Here is a 20,609-nt window from a genome sequence, read left to right on the forward strand (position 1 = left end):
AAAACAAAACAATTGGTATGTACAGAGTGTATAGCAAAGTGGATAAAGGTGACAGAAAACACATCTGGAGATGAGAACAAGATTATGGATAATGCATAAATAAGGCTATAGAGTCCAAGGAAATAGAATAACAATAAAAGTAACGATTCTTTTAAAAAAGAATATTATCCCCTTTTAATAGAAGTGGCTTAGATTAACACACACACACACACACACACACACACACACACACACACAATTTGCCCAATATAACAGAAATTTGCATGAGACCAAGCCTGGTTTATAAGACTTTAGATTCATGGTTCTTATGCACTGTACCTGGTTGAAGATTTTTAAGCTAAGAAGTAATATGACTTGATTTGTGATATAGAAAAATCAGCTTCTTTAGTATGGAAAATTGTTTGGAGTAGAACAAGAGGGAGGTAGGCATCAATTAGAAGATTGTTGCAGTGGTACAGATAAGATATGATGAACAAAACCTGGGTGGTAGCCATAGAGATGGAGACAGATGGATGGGTGGGGGAGATATTTCAGAGAAGAAAAGGCTGCATATGGTTATTTTAACATTGGGTAAAGGAGGAGTAAAGTATGAATCTCAAGTCTGTAATTTTGGCTACCATAAAAAATTGATTCAAATAGTCAAATTGTTCAAAGATGGAATGGGACACTAAAGAAATAGATGGAGTAAGAATGTATTGGGAATTGTGAAGTATATGATGGAAGAAAACAGAGCAGGCATAGGCTAGTAAAGATTCAAGTTTCAGAACAGTGTTAGGTTTGCAAAAACATTAGGATTTTTTCCAACTCAAAATTTCTGTAAATACACAATCCGTTTGTCTGTTTTAAATACTCAGTGAAAAATCTTCTATACTAAGAAGTTTACTTTTAAGATGGGAATGAATAGAAGGAAGATAATTTATGAAAAAAATCCTAATATTTTCATCAAATTATTTATATGACCAATGGAAAAGCCCTGTGTGTTTTATATCACTTGAAATTTCAAATGTCTATAAAATACATCAACCTCCAAAAGTGAGAACATCCTGGTTGAAAGAGTACTCTCCCAAAGTCATGTAGAGAATAATCTATGAGATTAATATTCTGTCTCTGGTTGGTCTCTGATGACAGAGCCTGTGCATCTGCAAGTGATATTATACTGAAGGGAGGTAAAATCATTTAATATTATGGTATATATCCTAAACTTATCATCATAGTAAGGTCAGAAATTTCTCACATCACCTCTTTGAGTTTAGTGATTTTTGACGTAATCGAGTATATTAATATTTTACACTTAAGATTTATTAGACCAATGGATTTTTTTTGTTAATGTACTAGACATTTAAATCTTGGTAGCATTCTATTCAAAAATGTCTTGGAAATACTGTGTTTTGAAAAATATATATATATATACTTTTTATTTTATTTCAAATGTAGTCTCATATAAATAAGTGTTTAAAAATTTTGAGAATGATCAAACTAAAATGTTTAATCTCTCCACAGTGAAAATTAAGATAACCATTGCAATCATTGTTTCAGTGATGTCATGTAGAGATAAATTAATATTTGCCAAAATTATTTTTTCTGTAATAACAATTCATATATTTATAGAACTCTTCTTTTCTACCTCTCTGAAGCTTCACACTGACCAAGATAAAGGAGATGGAAATTTAAAATACATATTAACAGGAGATGGGGCTGGCAGTCTGTTCGTAATAGATGAAAACACAGGAGATATTCATGCGGCAAAGAAATTAGACAGAGAAGAAAAGTCCCTGTACGTTCTTCGTGCCAAGGCTATAGACAGAAAGACTGGGCGGCAGGTGGAGCCTGAATCTGAATTTATAATTAAAATCCACGATATCAATGACAATGAACCAAAATTCACAAAAGACTTATACACTGCCAGTGTTCCTGAAATGTCTGGAGTCGGTAGGTATATGTTAATCCATGTAAACTAAGTTTTTTATTTTATTTTATTTTTTGCTAAGGTAGTTATTATGGACATACAGTTAGATGTGATCTCTTTCAAGATAAGAACTATAACTGAAACTACTATTTAGTGTTAGCTATCTCACTTCTAATTATTTTCGGTTGTATGTTTCTTAATGTTTCCTGCTATTTTGTAGCTGACATCTAAAATGATTACTGAGAACAACTGTTCCATTGCATTTCAACAAACGTCTTTACCTTTACTCAAATGCTATTCAAATGGCAGTCAAGTTTAATGTATTTTGGCCTGAAATGAAAGGAATATCAAATAGTGTCAGCAGTTTTAGACAGTTTTGTTTGCATTATTTTGCATAAAAACAATTAATGCTTGTATTTGATAAATTTCTTTTGATCATCTCATTTGATCATTGAAACAACTTGATGTGGTAGGCATGAGAAATAGAACTTTAAATCCCCATTCTGTTAATTAGGAACCCTGGATTCAGAAAGATTAAGGAACTGAATTAAGATCAAATAACCTGGTAGCATAACAACAATATCCCAAGTCTTTTTAATATTATTTTAGATATGTTCCATCCAGCAATGGTTTATCCTGAAAACTGAAAATAATCATTTCATTTTTTAAGCCTGCCCATAATTTTAAATGCCATTTGTTATTATGCAATGTTTTTATCTGTATATGTAACTACATTTAGCTATAATTATATGAAAGGTTTAGATTTGTTAATGAGATAAGAGCTGACTCTTAAATCATATTTCTAAAAAAATAAGTGATGTAAACTTACTATAATATCCCAAACATGTAACTGATTTTGAAAAATTGACATTTAGTTGAATATTATTTCAAAATCAGTTATAAGTATATAACTTTGACATTATTGTAATTAATACATGGGTAAGTCAAATAATTTCTTAAAGAAGAAAAACAAACATATCCATCTTTACTGAGTGATTGATATTAAATATGTATACACATAAAATATATGTCTAAATAAAAAGTATATGTATTTATATCCTGAAACGTATTGTTCTTTTGTAACTCTCCTACCTGATTTAAAGGAAAATAAACGTATTATAGTTTTATAGATGTGATTTTCTCTGCTTTTACCTATACACATAACCATTTACAGAGAAATGTAAAGGGTGATACTTAGGAACTTTGTCAGGCTATGTGTAACCCATATATTAACAGCTAAAGCCTGTGCATAATCACATAATAAAGACTGCCTCCTCTCTAAATGAAGTAATGTACAATTATTGAATTCTAACCTTATTTTCATTATATTAGTGATTTTAATTTAAATCAAACACTTGAAAAACTACTATTATTAACTTTGAGGGTAAATGAAGTCTAATGGAATAAAATATAAAAATTCTTTATTCCCATTTTATCCTTCTTTCCAACATTGTAGTCCAATGTTCTCCTTTATACTGTCCCCCCACTACGTGATTATTTTTGTCTTAATATATTTGTCTTTTCTTTTTCTGTCTCACCAAATCCTCTCCTTGCTTTTTCCCTCTGCCTCTGCTTCTTTCTATCAAATACGCCATATTTCATTTTGGTTCAGACATATTCCTCCCCATCCCTTTTATTGGTAGTTAAAATCAAATGACTCCAGTGAACTCTTTAAATCTGAAACACATTAGCATATTCTGATCAGAACACTTAATCTGGATAATACATGAGGATATATAGTGAAAGAAAATGACATACACTTTGAATTAGGTATTTGTTAGCAGATTCCTACATTTTATGTTTTCCATTTTTTGTGGTCATTATACTTTGATTAAAGATTATCTATTATTTTTCTATATTTGCATGCATTCATCTCCCTCAAGGCAAATTCCTATTGTGCAATTTTGGAGGTTTCTCATTGACTGGGTAGGTCTCTCAAAAACTGATCCAGTTCCCCTCCCACACTGTCTGCCCAACAAGGAATCTATCTGTAGTTTTTCACAGATCACACAAGTAACTCACCATTGAATGCTTCATGTCCTAAACTAGGCCCTTTCTTAGAGGTACACTGCCTGTAGATTCAAATATGTGTCTAATCATATGTCTAGACAGGCCATTTAATACAGTATTTAGAATGAAGCTTCTTCATACTGGCTAGATCGAATCCCATCCTATCACCTACTAGCTGTGTAATCATGAGCAACCTCTATATGCTCCAAGGCCTGCATCCCATGTTTATCATGAGGATAAAATAATAATACAAATCAACTGCTGAGAACTCTGCCTAGTCTACGTTAAGCAATTTGTAAATGTTAGATCTTGTTATGACTTTGAACTAGAAACTCTACTAGTCTTTAGAGATAAAATGTTGAACAAAAGCAGACATAGCCCTTTCCTTTGGAGAGTTTACATCACACAAAACCTACATATAACAAATGACATAAATTTGTCATTCAGGCTTCACTATATTTTACTTAATATTTGTTTAATAAAAAAGTAAATACTGGGTTTCGCTGGTGGCGCAGTGGTTGAGAGTCCGCCTGCCGATGCAGGGGACATAGGTTCGTGCCCCAGTCCGGGAAGATCCCACATGCTGCGGAGCAGCTAGGCCCATGAGCCATGGCCGCTGAGCCTGCGCTCACGGGCCTGTGCTCCGCCACGGGACAGGCCACAACGGTGAGAGGCCCAAGTACCGCAAAAAAAAAAAAAAAAAAAGTAAATACTTCTTTTAAATTATTTGAGAATAAATGAAGCATATATAGCTCAGAAAATTTAGAGGGATATAAAAATCAAAGTGGTGTATTTCCTTTTATTCTGTCTTTATAAGCAAATATTTATAAAATTAGTACAAAACATATAAACCATTTTCTATCTAATTTTATTACTAAATAGTATGAACTGTAAAATGTCCTTATATTTAAGGAAAAATCTAGCCATTCCCTAGTGTTCAACACACTACATATTTTTCTTTTTCTCATTTTGCTATTATAAATAACGTATCAGTGATATGCTACCAGTGTTTATTAGTGTTTAACAACATTCTAATTATTACCATGATTCTGAGAGGGGGAACAGTATTTTATATGGGTATTTGTAGCATTTTAGCCACATTATAGGATTGATTTCCATTCTTTAATTTATTATTTTTAGGCCAAGTATTTTCAGGTAGGTTTGAAGATCATATACCCATGATAAAGAGCAAATGATCAAAACAAATTTAACAACAAACATATTATTAAAAGTGTCAAAAAAGGATAAAGGTGTGTTTTTACCTGTGCCCATTATGAAATGATAGCCACAGCCAAAGAAAAATGAGTCTGGTAGCAAAAGAAATGTCATGAAATCAATGAATTAACTACTTGCATTTAGCATCTTGGTTATGCTTAATAATTCATATTTCAAATAACCTTCAAGTATGAAAGCAATTATTAATCTATGTTCACATAAGGTTATATAAAAATAAATATAAATCTGAAAACCACTCTAGTTGAACATTTGAACATTATTGTGGGATGGAAATCTCTTTATGATTTCTGCTTTGGTCTAACTGGGACACGAGTGGATGTTTTTTAAATGATAAAACAGTACACCTGGGACTGACTGAGTAAATTGTACTGTGTCCTATCACAGGACATATCAACTCCATTGCAGCTGAGGAAACAGAGGCTTCAAGAGGAAGAGCTCAAGTTCTCATCTTACACTAATTAATTTTGAGAAAACATAAAAATACTTCCTAAATTCATATATTCAAATATACTGATGGAAAATAAAGCTTTTAGTTTAATCTTAATGTTCAATATATTAATTTCTAGAATCTGCATAAGCAAATATATGCAAATTTTGAGAAACATTCACTACAACTCAATTAGACAAGCTATGCGTGTGTAATGTATGCTGGATATTAAAGTAGGTTACAGAGCCAACGTGAAACTCACTTTTTCTAAAGAATTTTTAAATCTATGTAAGTATCAGAGTCAACATTTTGAAAAATTGTGTGTAATATACTAGAAAATGTCCTACAAACTCATTTTGCTCAAGGAATACATGGTAGGCTTTAGTTAATGGTAGTTTTAGAATCATGCCTTGAATCTTTATAGAGTTCTAGAAAATATAAGAAAGGTCCATCAATATATTACATTACTTTTAGCTCCTAAAACTAGCTCCTTTAAAGCTCTTTTATCTTTTAAAACATAATTATATGTGACAAAGTTAAGAGAAAATAATTTAATTTTTATAAAATAAAATTAAACTGAGAGTATTGGTAAATTACGTATTGCATGTGAGACAATTATACACTTTCTTAACTCTGGAGGGGTCTATCTGCTGATCTACATATGTGTAGCAAATAATACACAGCATATCAATAGGTATAATTATATATGACTATGTTAACTACATTACAATGAGAGGCACAGATACAATAATCATATATATCTTGCATACCAAAAATTTTGGCAATTTTACCTTTTGTGTCTTGATAAAAACAGGGCCTCTTTATTTTCAATTTACATTATTTAGTTAATTTATCAGAATAAAAAGCAGCAGGAGTGCTTTCAATGTTGGATTTATCTTTGAATTCACATTTCCAGTTAGCAATAAATGTATTAATTGAAAATTGTATGTGCACTGTATTCAGTGAAAAATTGTTTTCTGTCACAGTATTTTCAACCAATTAGTGCATATTCATCTTTATGATAAATTTTGCTTTTGACTTTTTTAGATAGCTCAATAATAGTAACAATATTATTAAGGAATATTTAAATTAAAAAAAATGAAAGATAAGTGATTTTTAGCAGCATAATTTAAACAAATTTCTTGAAACATGTACCATGGTTTAACACACCACATTCCCAGTAATATAGTTTCATAAAGATAGCTTCAAATTTCTAAGTACTTAAGTGTCTGTGTTTGGGTGGGGATTCATGTAGGTACATCTGTTATACAAGTTACTGCAACAGATGCAGATGACGCCAACTATGGAAATAGTGCCAAAGTGGTCTACAGCATATTGCAAGGACAGCCATATTTTTCAGTGGACCCAGAATCAGGTAACAACATCTAATACTTGGTCTCTTTCTCATTATGCAATACATCTGGATGCACATTTATAGATTTTCTATATTTAAAAAGCTATTAAGTATCATGTTTTTATTTATTCCTTATATTGATAGTTATTCCATGGATACAGAAGCAGAATTCCTATTATTTAAAAAGATTTGAATCCTTAGCCCTTTAGACTAGTATTTATTTAAATCACCTAGAGTTTTTTGGTTTTTTGTTTGTTTGTTTGTTTTTTACCGTACATGGGCCTCTCACTGTCGTGGCCTCTCCCGTTGCGGAGCACAGGCTCCGGACGCACAGGCTCAGCGGCCACGGCTCACTGGCTCAGCCGCTCCGCGGCATGTGGGATCTTCCTGGACCGGGGCACGAACCCGTGTCCCCTGCATCGGCAGGCGGACTCTCAACCACTGCGCCACCAGGGAAGCCCTAGACTAGTATTTATTGAGTTTAAATTTATTATATTAAATACAAAATTTCACAGGGATTCAACACATTACATGTCTTAGGAAATACTCAAAACCAAAAACAATGTGACAATCATCAAAATTAAGCTTATTCATCTAAAGACTTCTGACTAAAGTTAGTTTTTCTAGTCAAAAGGATAATTAAATTGATCTAGCAAAAATTTTTTCCTGAACAACAGCCCATGGAAGAATTTTTTTCTGTTCCGTGAATTATGTTAAATTGGTTACGTATGGATTGAAAGACTTATCTAGGTACACTGACATCTTATCATCTGTTTGTTCTGATTAATGTCTGTAAAATGGATCTTGCATGGCTTAATTTTAAAACACAATGATTGAACTGCAAAATATTTGTCTATTTTTTCCAAAAGGCATAATAAAAACTGCATTACCAGACATGAGCAGAGAAAATAGAGAGCAGTACCAAGTGGTTATACAAGCCAAAGACATGGGTGGCCAGATGGGAGGCCTTTCTGGAACCACCACAGTGAACATCACTCTGACAGACGTCAACAACAATCCTCCTCGATTTCCCCAGAGTAAGAGAGGTTTCAGTGATACCATGTGGAAAGTTTCTCAAACACACTATGAACAGTTTAATACTTTTACTAGTAGTTTCACTACTAGTTTATGGATAAAGATGAATCCACAACCCCTCCTCCCACAGAATATCACAATTTCCCACAAATTTATTAACAGTGACTAGGATCATTTCATCATTGAGTAGGTAATGGAGAAAACAAGGAAATGAGGTTCTTTTTGGCAACTTTAATTATCTTCTTCTACCTTTTGAAGAGTTATAAAATTTTCCGGACTACCTTTCCCAACATTTCCTATGATCATCTAGTTCTTTTTCTCATCTATTTCCTGGTTATGAGTGTGGACTCTCAAGTCTGACCACCAGGCTGCAAATCCCATGTCTATCACTTGTCTTGCCTCAGTTCTCTTGTTTGTATGTAAGAATTATAATCCCTTATTTAATCAATTCTAAAACACAGGTTTGTTGATGTTTTAACATCTCTGAAATCAGATACTATATTAAAATCAATGCAAGTTAGTTTAATTAGCCACATTTTTCTTTCTTATTGGCCCATAATCTCATGAAATAACTTGGTTGTGATGGCATCTGAGATATGTTAGAGTTTTCTGGTATCTGTTACCTACCTACCTGTGATGATTAAATCAGTTAATAGCCTTTCAGTTGTCACGATTTCTATGTTAAACCATGGATTCTTTGCAAGCCATGAGGTCCTACAAAAACAGACTAATTCTCTGCTGAAAATATTTCTATGTTGCAGCAAATAAAATTATAAGAAGTCCTATCTTGAAATGTTCTGTTAAGGGCCCTGAAATTTCAATTTATAACATTGATTCCAATACAGTAAAGCATTTTTTTCAAGCTAATCAAATTTGAAATACTTGATGATACAGCTCTAGATGGTGGACATGTACAAATGACAAATATTAAAAAATAAACTTTGCTGAGAATATAAATAATAAGACTAATTAACATAAATCTAAACTTTGCATTCAGGTTCCTTAAACATAAACTGAAAAAGTATGATGTGATGAATTCTCAAATGACTTGCCACTCTATAATTTTATGATCTATTATAATCTCAGCAGAAGGTTTGGAACTCTAATAGTAATAGTAAAAATGTTCTTGAACTAAGAACTGGGCTAAGCATGTTAAAGACGTCATTTCATGGAATCTTCATAACAAACCTATGAGTTAATAGCTATCATCATCTCTATTTTATAGATGTGTAAATTAAGGGTTAGAGAATTTAACTAACTTGCCTAGTGATGAAAATTCAAATCCAGGGCAGTTAGATTTAGAAGTCCCTCTTCCTAACCACCAAGCAAATTGGAAAGAGAACAGACTTTGAAGTCAGGGAGACTTAGTTTTGCCTTCTGCTTTTCCCAGCTTTAAAGGATGATTTCCTTGAGCCTTATCTGAGGATAATACACCTGCCTTCATTCTATAAGGACTAATGTTAGAATTAAATAAACTAACATAGAGGGCCTTTGGCCTTATATAGATTTCAACATACATTAAAATGTTTAAAAACATTTCTAACTTTCATTAACATTTTTTGTGATATTTTCCTATTATCTCTTAAATAAATCCTCACAAACTAAAATGTTTTCATGAACAGGACAATGTAATGGCTGAAACTGCAGGAGACAGAAACATTCATATCCCACTTAAAGACATTAACAAGCAAAAAAAGAAAGAAAGAAAGAACTTGCTGTGTGTGGATTTCTTTTTTTCTATCCCTGAGTTAGAATATAAGAATAATGCATGTTCTAAATCATTTAGTATAAGTAAAGATGTGTAATGACAATGTTGAATGCTTCAGATAAGCAGTAAATAATTGTTGTCCTTGCCCTCTTAAGTCAAAAGTTCTGGATTCTAATATCAGGACTACCATCTATTATCTAAATAACCTTGAGACATTCACTTAATCTTTCTGGAACATATATTTCTCATTTACAAAATGAGAGTACTCTGCCTTTATAAATTGTTTTTCTAACTTAATAAATCTATAATTTTTGATGGCTTACAATTCAATATGATGAAAAACTCTAATTTGAAATTAATTTATTTAAGTAAAAAAGGCAGAGGAAATGAAAGATTTTTGTTATCTAAAGATGAAACAGCTTTGATTTAATTTTCAGGTACGTATCAATTTTATTCTCCTGAGTCTGTACCTCTTGGAACTCATCTTGGAAGGATAAAAGCCAATGACCCTGATGTGGGGGAAAATGCTGAGATGGAATACAGCATTGCTGAAGGAGACGGAGCAGACGTGTTTGATGTCATCACTGACAAGGATACACAGGAAGGGATTATAACTGTCAAACAGGTTTCTTCTTGCTGTCTTCATTTCCTCATTGAGTGCTTTATAGTTTATTTTTGTTTTCAAGGAAGAAAAGCCTAGAATTTATTTTTCCCATCCTTTACATGCTTCTATCCTTCATATAAGTGGGAATAGTTGCGATTTCACTTCAAATAAGTTAAGCATCTTTATCATTGACACTTAAAAACTGATATAAAACCTCAACAGCTTGTGCTTATAGTAGACAACAGTCAAACAAGTTTTAGATACTCTCAAAAGTCTTTGTTTTATATTTCTCCATGGTATTATTTCATTCACTGTTTAAAATATTTAAATTGTTAAGTGTGATGGTTTATTAAAATAGATGAAGCCTGAAGATGCTTGATTTTTAAAGCAGTGGAGGAGAACATTATAAAGTGTTACACAGAATAATCAAGCTAAATACTGATTACTTTATATCACCCTAATTTCCCTGCTTTCATTCACATCTTTTTTTCCACAGTGGTCAGATTAATAATTTTTTTTTCTTTTTAAAACAGTTTTAGAACTGTAGGACTTAAGGAAGCAACTTATGTGAATGGTTTGTTAAATCTCAATTTTATGTTTCTGCTGATTTAAAATTTTTATAACTTTAATAATAATAATATAGTAATAAATAGCCTATGTATTTACTAGATAATACTTCATTTACCTATGACTACCAAAATGTAAAATGCATTACTAAGTGTGAATCAATCTTAATGTGTATACTATTATATTGAATTACTCCTTATAAATGTGTAAGGCAAAAAAAATTTCCTAATTTATTTGTTATACCCATGAAGCAATAATTGGGAAAGTTATTTAACCAGAATTACTGGGACTATTAAGAGAGGTGGTTATTAAATTTTGAAATTGTCTTCCATTTTTATGTCTGCTATATTACACTAATTTTTCTTATTTTATTTAACTTCAGAATTTAGATTATGAAAACAAAATGCTGTATACTTTAAAAGTGGATGCAAGTAACACTCACCCTGATCCACGATTCCTGTACCTGGGACCTTTCAAAGACACAGCTGTGGTCAAAATATCTGTGGAAGATACGGATGAGCCTCCTGTGTTCAGTAAAGTTTTTTACTTGATAGAAGTAGATGAAGATGTAAAGGAAGGCAGCATCATTGGACAGGTTACAGCATATGACCCAGATGCCATGAACAATTTAATAAAGTAAGTATTTTGAGAAAACTTAAGTTTGCAGAAAAATGATAACCTCACTATTTATAAGCTGTGTGAAAAAAAAATGTACCATGTATGATCAAGTACAGTAATACAACCAAACACTTCCATAGCACAGACTTTTAGCTGGGCAGTCTTCTAAGTGCTCTGGATATATTATTTCATTTGACTCTTATCACATATTACAAGGTAGCTCCTGTTATTATATCTTTTGTAAATGATAAGACTAAGGTACTGAACATTTAAATAACTTGCCAAATAATTAGTCACTGGCAAAGCTGGGTTTGAGGTTCAGGCTGTCTGGCTCCAGTGTCCATGATTCTAATCCCTTAGTTATTGATGTAATTCTTGTCTCATTGCCCTTCTTTGATAAATCATAGTTCAAATAATAAGATATCTAAACAAATACATTTGAAAAGAAGTTCTTCTAGAAAAGCTTAAGAGATACCTTGAAAACTGATGAAAAACGTCTTTTGAAAATAGTCCCTAGGCACATTTTACATCAAAATTCTTGAGAAGCAAAATATCAATTATATTCCATTAATAAAACAGAGAATTGGTAAAATGAGTGATATTTGAGAACAGTAAAACTATTAAAAATTGGTATAGTATACTGCAGAATAGTGTAATACTTTCCCAAAATTTGAATATTGTATTAACCATTTAAAAGTTTTCAAATATGCCAGAAACTATGCTTAAGGAGAATATAAATATAGTTGTGACATAAATGGATGAATAGGATGGGTGGATGAAGATGGGTAGGTATGTTGATGAAGACAAAAGAGACAGACAAATAATATATTGTCTGTTAATGTGTAGCTAGTAAAATACCTAAAATTATGCTTTGTTTAAAATTTAATTTTTTATCCAACAAGGACCGACTGTATAGCATATGGAACTGTACTAAATATCTTGTAATAACCTGTAATGGAAGGGAATGTAAAAATATATATATATATATTTATATGTATGTATAACTGAATCATTTTGCTGTATACCTAAAACTAACACAATATTGTAGTAAATAAACTATATTTCAATAAATTTTTTGATCAAATTTAATTTTTAATTAAGGAAAATAAATGGTTAAATATTTATTGGGAATGCCCAGATTTCCTGGAATTCATGTCATACCATCACATAGAAAATCAGTGAGCACAATACTGAGTTTATAAGTATTAAATTTAGTTTAAGATGTAATAACTATTCATGTTAATTTACAAAGCAACGTTTGTTGAACTAAATATGCCCTAATTTATATTTAATTTGTTGGTCAATTAATATATTTTTAAAATAAAGAAAGTTTGTGAAATTTTAATCTGTAGTTAGTACTCAGAGTTTAGCTTGAAATATTTGGTTAGTTTTAGGTTAATTAGAATAGAATTGACTTAACTTTCTCTTTTAAATAAATGTTCAGGTTTAAATTATATATTTTGTGTATTGTTATTAATTTAAAAACATGACATAATGATACCAATGCATAAAAGATTATTTTACTGACACTTTTGTATCAGCATACATGAAATGGATTAATTTAAAATTTTCATATTATATAAAACAAAACTCCTAAAATGAAATGAATAAGTAATCTAGTTTTCCAGTGGTCTACACATATGTTCCAGCACTTTTATATCCAAAATGTTTATTTATTTTTTACTGAAATTGAGTGTGGCTGATTGGTTTTGGCAACTCTTATATGTGCATTTTTTGTGTGTGTTCTTTGCAATATTGCAGTACAAATAAATCACCACTTATATTAAAAATGGATAAGGAATGTCCATACCAATAGCTATAAATGCTCAGTAAGTATCTGTTCTTGATAGATTTTGCAATTTTCAAAAAATAGTAGTCAATGTCTTTTCTACTTCAATTGTGGCACCAGATTCATGACATGAGACAAATATTTTGCCTATCCTTTCCTCTATAAAATAATTGTTATCATTTATTGAGCCCTTGCTATGAGCTGGAGACTATCCAAAGAGCTTTACATTTATTAGATCATTTAAACCTCATCACAACATTATAAGGTGAGTATAACTGTTATCACCTACATTTTTTAAAAGTTTTATTTTATATTGGAGCAAAGTTGATTAACAATGTGTTAGTTTCAGTTGCACAGCAAAGTGATTCAGTTAGACATATTTATGTATCTATTATTTTTTCAAATTCTTTTCCCATTTTGGTTATTACAGAACACTCAGCCAAGTTTCCTGTGCTGTACAGTAGGTCCTTATTGATTATCTAATTTTAAATACAGTAGTCAGGCTCACAGACTTAGAGAACGAACTTATGGTTAAACAGGGGGGAAGGGGGAGGAGGAGGGACAGATTGGCAGTTTGGAATTGACAAGTACACCTACATTTTAAAAACCATAAATTGAGATGCAAAGAGTTTAAGGAACTTTACTAAGGACACTGAACAAATAATTAGCAGACTGAGGTTTAAACTACTGATGATCTGAATGCACAGCCAATATATCTTTAGCAGATATATTTTGCTTTCTTACTGACCAAATTATTAATTAGAGATAATTAATATTGTTTCACATTCATAAACTGCTTTGACCGACCTCAGTGGTACAAAGGAAAGCCTCAAGGACAAAATTATACAAAAAGCAAAATATGGCTTTTGTCCCTGAGAATTTGGTCTAGTTTTTCATCATTTTTTCCATTTCCCACAATAGGCAATTTCTTTTTTTTCCTTCCAGCTTTATTGACATATAATTGACATATAGCACTGTAAAAGTTTAAGGTGTACAGCATAACGATTTGATGTGCATACATCATGAAATGATTAACGCAATAAGTTTAGTGAGCATCTATCATCTCATATAGATACAAAGTTAAAGAAACAGAATTTTTTTTCCTTCTGAAGAGAACACTTAGGATTTACTCTTTAACAACACCTATATATAACATACAGCAGTGTTAATTATATTTCTCATGTTGTGTATTATATCAATATCACTAGTACTTACATATAACTGAAAATTTGTACCTTTTGGCTGCCTTCATCCAATTCTCCCTCCACCTAGCCCCACCTCTGGTAACCACAAATATGATCTTTATGAGTTTGTTTTTGAAGTATAATTTTCTTACAACACTATGTTTTTTCCTGTTGAGCAACATAGTAATTCAAAATGTCTATACATTTCAAAATGATCACCACGATAAGTCTAGCTACCATCTGCCACCTTACAAAGGTATTACATAGTTATTAACTATATTCCCCACACTATACATTTCATACCTATGGCTCATTTATTTGCTAAGTAGAAGTTTGTACCTCTTAATCTCCCTCACCTACTTCTTTCCTCCCCTATACCTTCCTCTCTGGAAATTATCTGTTCTCTGTATCTATAACTGTTTCTGTTTTGTTATGTTTGATCATTTGTTTTGCTTTTTACATTTCACATACAAGCAAAATCATACAGTATGTGTCTTTCTCTGTCTGACTTATTTTATTTACTCTAGATCCATCCATGCTGTCACAAATGGCATAATTTCATTCTTTTGATGGCTAAGTAATATTCCACTGTGTATATATGCATATATACCACATCTTCTTTATCCATTCATTTACCACTGGGAACTTAGGTTGCTTCCATATCTTGGATATTGTAAACAATGCTGCAATAAACGTAGGGGTGCATATATCTTTTCTAATGAGTGTTTTCTTTTTCTTTGGATAAATATCCAGGTGGAACTGCTGGATCATATGGTAGTTTGGTTTTAATAGTTTTGATGAATCTCCACACTGTTTCCCACATTGGCTGCACCAATTTATATTCCCACCAACAGTGCATGAGAGTTCCCTTTTGTACACATCCTGTCAACCTTTGTTGTTTGTTGTTTTTTGATAATAGCATTATGACAGTTGTGAGGTGATATCTCACTGTGGTTTTGATTTGCATTTCCCTGATGATGAGTGATGTTGAGCATCTTTTCATGTGCCTGTTCACCATCTACATGTCTTTGAAAACACGTCTATTCAGAACCTCTGCCCATCTTTTAAACAGGTTGTTTGGTTTTTGTATATTTTGGCTATTAACCACTTATTGGATCTATTTTGGCTATTAACCACTTACTGGATCTATCATTTGCAGATATCTTCTTCCATTCAGTAGGCAGCCATTTCATTTTGTTGATTGTTTCTTTCACTGGTCAAAAACTTTTTAGTTTGATTAAGTCCCATTTATTTATTTTTGCTTTTGTTTCCCTTGCTTGAGTAGATACATCCAAAAAATATTACTAAGACCAATGTCAAAGAGCTTATTGCCCATGTTTTCTTTTAGAACTTTTATGGTTGCAGTTCTTACATTTAAGTCTTTAATCCATTTTGAATTTATTTTTATGCATGGTGTGTAAAAGTAGTCCAGTTTGATTCTTCTAAATGTATCCATCCAGTTTTCCCACAACCACTCATTGAAGAGACTATCTTTTCTCCATTGTATATTTTTGCCTCCTTTGTGGTAGATTGCCCATGTAAGTGCAGGTTCACTTCTGGGCTCTCTATTCTGTTTCAATGATTTATGTGCCTGTTTTTGTACGAGTACCATACTGTTTTGATTGCTGTAGCTTTGTAGTATAGTTTGAAATCAGAGCTCATGATACCTCCAGCTTTGTTCTTCTTTCTCAAGATTGTTTTGGCTATTCAGGGTCTTTCATGTTTCATACAAATTTTAGAATATTTCTTCTAGCTCTGTGAGAAATCACTTTGGTATTTTGATAGAGATTGTATTGATTCTGTAGGTTGCCTTAGGGAATATGGATATTTTATATACATTATACACAGAACTGATTCTTATAATCCATGAACATGGTATATCTTTCAATCTGTTTGTGTATTCTTCAATTTCTTTCATCAGTGTTGCATAGTTTAGTAAGTACAGGTCCTTAACCTCTTTAGATTTATTCCTACGTATTTTATTCTTTTTGATGTGATTGTAAATGGTATTGTCTTCTTAATTTCTCTTTCTGATAGTTCATTTTTAGTGTCTAGAAATACAACAGATTTCTGTATATTATCAATAATTTTGTATCTTCCAACTTTACCAAATTATTGATGAGTTCTAGTATTTTTTTGGTGGCATCTTTAGGATTTTCTAAGTGTAGTATCATGTCATCTGCAAACAGTGACAGTTTTTATTCTTCCTTTCTAATCTGGATGACTTTTATTTCTTTTTCTTGTCTGACTGCTGTGGCTAGGACTTCCAAAACTATGTTGAATAAAAGTGGTGAAAGTGTGTATCCAGGTCTTGTTACTGATTTTAGAGAAACTCTTTCAGCTTTTCAACACTGAGTATGATTTTAGCTGTGGGCTTGTAATATATGGCCTACTTTATGTTGAGGTATAGTCCATCTACACCCACTTTGTGGAGAGTTTTTTTCTTATATAAATGAATGTTGAATTTTGTCAAAAGCTTTTTCTGCATCTATTGAAAGATCATATGATTTTTATTCTTCAATTTGTTAATGTGGTATATCACATTGATTTGCAAATACTGAACCATCCTTTCTTCCCTGGGATAAACCCCATTTGATCATGGGGTATGAACCTTTTAATGTATTGTTGAATTCATTTTGCTAACATTTTGTTATGGATTCTTGCATCTTTGTTCATCAGTGGTATAGGCTTGTAATTTTTTTGTGTTATCTTCATCTGGTTTTGGTATCAGGATGATGCTGACCTCTTATCCTTTTTAATTTTTTGGAATATAGTTTGAGAGATTGGTGTTAACTCTTCTATAAATGTTTGGTAGCATTCATCTGAGAAAATATCTGGTCCTGGATTTTTGTTTGTTGGGATTTTTTTTTAAATTACTGATTCAATTTTATTACTGGTAATAAAATAATAATTTTCTATTTCTTCCTGGTTCAATCTTGGGAGGTTGCACATTTCTAAGAATTTGTCCATTTCTTCTAGGTTGTCCATTTTCTTGGTGTATAATTGTTCATAATAATCTCTTATGATCCTTTGTATTTCTGTGATGTAGGTTGTAACTTCTCCTTTTTCATTTCTGATTTTGTTAATTTGGGCCCTCTCTCTTTCTTCTTAAAGTGTCTGGCTAAAAGTTTATCAATTTTGTTTATCTTTACCAAGAACCAGCTCCTAGTTTTATTGATCTTTCCTATTGTGGGTTTTTTTTTTTTTTTTGGTCTCTATTTCATTTATTTCTGCTCTTATCTTTATAACTGCTTTCCTTCTACTAACTTTGGATTTTATTTTTTCTTCTTTTCCTAGTTCCTTTAGATGTAAAGTTAGGTTGTTTCTTTGAGGTTTTTCTTGTTTCCTGAGATAGGCTTTTCTTGCTATAAACCTCTCTCTTAGACCTGTTTTTGCTGTATCCCAAAGGTTTTGGGTCATTATGTTTTTTTCACTTAGTCCATTTACATTTAAAGTAATTGCTGAGAGGTAAGTACCTACTGCCATTTTGTTAATTGTTTAGGGGTGGTTTTATAGTTCTTTTTTGTTCCTATCTTCTTCGTTTTCTCTTCTCCCTTTTGATTTGATGGCTGCCTTTAGTGTTTTGCTTGGATTCCTTTCCATTTGCATGTATGTATCTGCTATAGATGCTTGAGTGGTATCAGGATGATGCTGGCCTCTTGGTATGAGTTCGCAATTATTCATTCTTCTTTAAATTTTTGGAATAATTTGAGAAGGATAGGTAATAACTCTTCTATAAATGTTTGGTAGAATTCATCTGTGAAGACATCTGGTCCTGAACTTTTGTTTGTTGAGAGTTACCGTGAGGTTGTTACCATGAGGTTTATATATAGCCATCCATATATATATGATTATTTTAAGTTTCAGACCTCTTAAACTCAAAATTTAACAACCCTGCATTTTTTACTCCCCAGCCCCACTCCACATTTACTGTTTTGACATCATATTTTATATCTTTTTGTTTTGTGTATCCCTTAGTTATTTATTATATATATATAGATGATTTTACCACTTTGGTCTTTTAACCTTCCTACTAGCTTCATACATCGTTGATTTACCACCTTTACTGTATACTTATCTTTACAAAAGAGATTTTTCCTTTTGTAATTTTCTATTTCTAGTTCTGCTTTTCTTTTCTACTCAGAGAAATCCTTTTTCTTTAAATTTGGTTTGGTGGTGCTGAACTCTTTAGATTTGGCTTGTCTGTAAAACTTTTGATATCTCCATCAAATCTGAATGAAACCTTGCCCGGGAGAGTATTATTGCTTGTAGGTTTTTCCCTTTTCATCACTTTAAATATACTGTGTCACTCCCTTCTGGCCTGTATAGTAACTGCTGAAAAGCTGACTGATAGCCTTATGGGAATTCCCTTGTACATAATTTGTGGCTTTTTCCTTGCTGCTTTTAATATTCTCTCTTTAATTTTTGTAATTTAGTTATGATATATCTTGGTGTGGTCCTCTTTGGGTTGATCCTGTTTTGGACTCTGCTTCTTGGCCTGAATGCCTGTTCCCTTTCTCAGGTTAGGGAAGTTTTCTGCTATAATGTCTTCAAATATGTTCTCTGCCCCTTTCTCTCTCTTCTCCTTCTGGACCCCAAAATGTGAATCTTAGTATGCTTAATGTTGTACTAGAGGTCTCTTAAGTTGTCCTCCTTTATTTTTATTATTTTTTTTCTTTTTGTTGTTCAGCTTCAGTGATTTCCACTACTCTGTCTTCTTCCAGCTTGCTGATGTGTTCTACTGTATCATCTAATCTGTTGATTCATTCTGGTCTATTTTTTATTTCAGTTATTGTATTCCTCATGTATTTTGGTTCTTCTTTATATTTTCTTAACTCTTTGTTAAAATCTTCTAACTTGTCACTTTGTTCATCCAATCTTCTCCCAAGTTCTTTGAACATTTTTATGATCATTACCTTGAACTCTTTATTGTGTTGATTGCTTCTCTCCACTTCACTTACTCCTTCTTGTGGGGTATTATCTTGTTCCTTCATTTGGAACATATTGCTCTGTCACCTCATTTTGCCTAATCTGCTGTTTTTATTTCTATGTATTTGGTAGGTTGGTTACATTTCCTGACCCTGGAAGTGACCTTTTGTAGTAGATAACCCATGTGCTCCAGCAGTGCACTCCCCTCTAGTCACCAGAGCTATATCCTCTAGGGGTGCCCTCATGTGGCCTGCATGGTTCTTCTGTTGAGGCAGATTGAGTATTGCAGATGGTCTGGTAGGAGTGGCTGGCCCCAGGTCTAGTTGGTTACCAGGCTCTGCCTTGTGTGGAGGCTGCAGGCTGCTGGGTCTCAAGGGGCAGGGTGACATGGTAGCTGGCTCTGGGGCCCCAGATATCCCGGGGCTATTACTGGCCCACAGGTGGGCAGAGCTGGTGACTGGGGTGATTGTGGGGCCAGGGATCCTGAATTTCATGTCAGCCTGTTGTTGGACAGGGCGAGGTCCCAGGGGATCCCTGGACTGGTGTCTGCCCACAAGTGGGTGATGTTGGGTACTGTGGCTAGTTCTGGGCACTAGTGGCAGAGCTGGGTATTGGAGTCTCTGGTTTCAGGGACCAGGGGCCCCAGAGTTGGTGCCAGCCTTCTGTGGGGTAGGGATAGGGCCCAGGGGGTCCTGGGGCTTGTGCCTGCCCACTGGCTGATGAGGCTGGTCCCAGGGCAAGTACCAGCCCACTGGTGGGTGAAGCATGTTAGTACACCTATTAAAATATCCCCAAAATCGTCCCCCAAAGTTTCCTAATTCCCCTTTGTAATACTTCCCTCCCAAACATCCTGGAACCAAACCCTGTTCCCAGGCAAACAATGAACTACTTTATGGCAATATAGATTAAATTTGATTGGATTTTCTTGACTTTATACAAATGAAATCATACAGTATTTATTCTCTTCTGTCCAACTTCTTTCATTTAGCATAACTATCTTGAGATTTTCCGTATTGTTGTGTACATTAATAGTTTAATTTTCTAATTGCTGAATAGTATTCCAAAGTGTGGAAATACCACAATTTGCTTATCTGTTCATTGCTTATCTGTACTTATTCATTGATATTTTGAGTTGTTTCAAATACTTGGATATTACAATACATTTACACACATTTGTATATAAGTACACATACAAATATTTGTGTATCAGTATTTGTATAGTTACATGCATTCACTTTTCTA

General features: G+C 32.7%; 1 protein-coding gene across 1 annotated transcript in view; it reads left to right on the plus strand.

The window, feature by feature from the left end:
- CDH9 (cadherin 9) overlaps positions 1-20,609 on the plus strand; it is a 123,159-nt gene that overhangs the window by 83,871 nt on the left and 18,679 nt on the right. The window contains exons 3-7 of the mRNA XM_004276370.3: positions 1,635-1,929; positions 6,835-6,954; positions 7,803-7,970; positions 10,114-10,301; positions 11,230-11,483. Of these exons, the coding sequence (XP_004276418.1) occupies positions 1,635-1,929; positions 6,835-6,954; positions 7,803-7,970; positions 10,114-10,301; positions 11,230-11,483 (1,025 nt within the window). The remainder of the gene's footprint in view (positions 1-1,634; positions 1,930-6,834; positions 6,955-7,802; positions 7,971-10,113; positions 10,302-11,229; positions 11,484-20,609) is intronic.

Source organism: Orcinus orca, chromosome 3, assembly GCF_937001465.1.
Source record: "Orcinus orca chromosome 3, mOrcOrc1.1, whole genome shotgun sequence".
NCBI lineage: Eukaryota > Metazoa > Chordata > Mammalia > Artiodactyla > Delphinidae > Orcinus > Orcinus orca.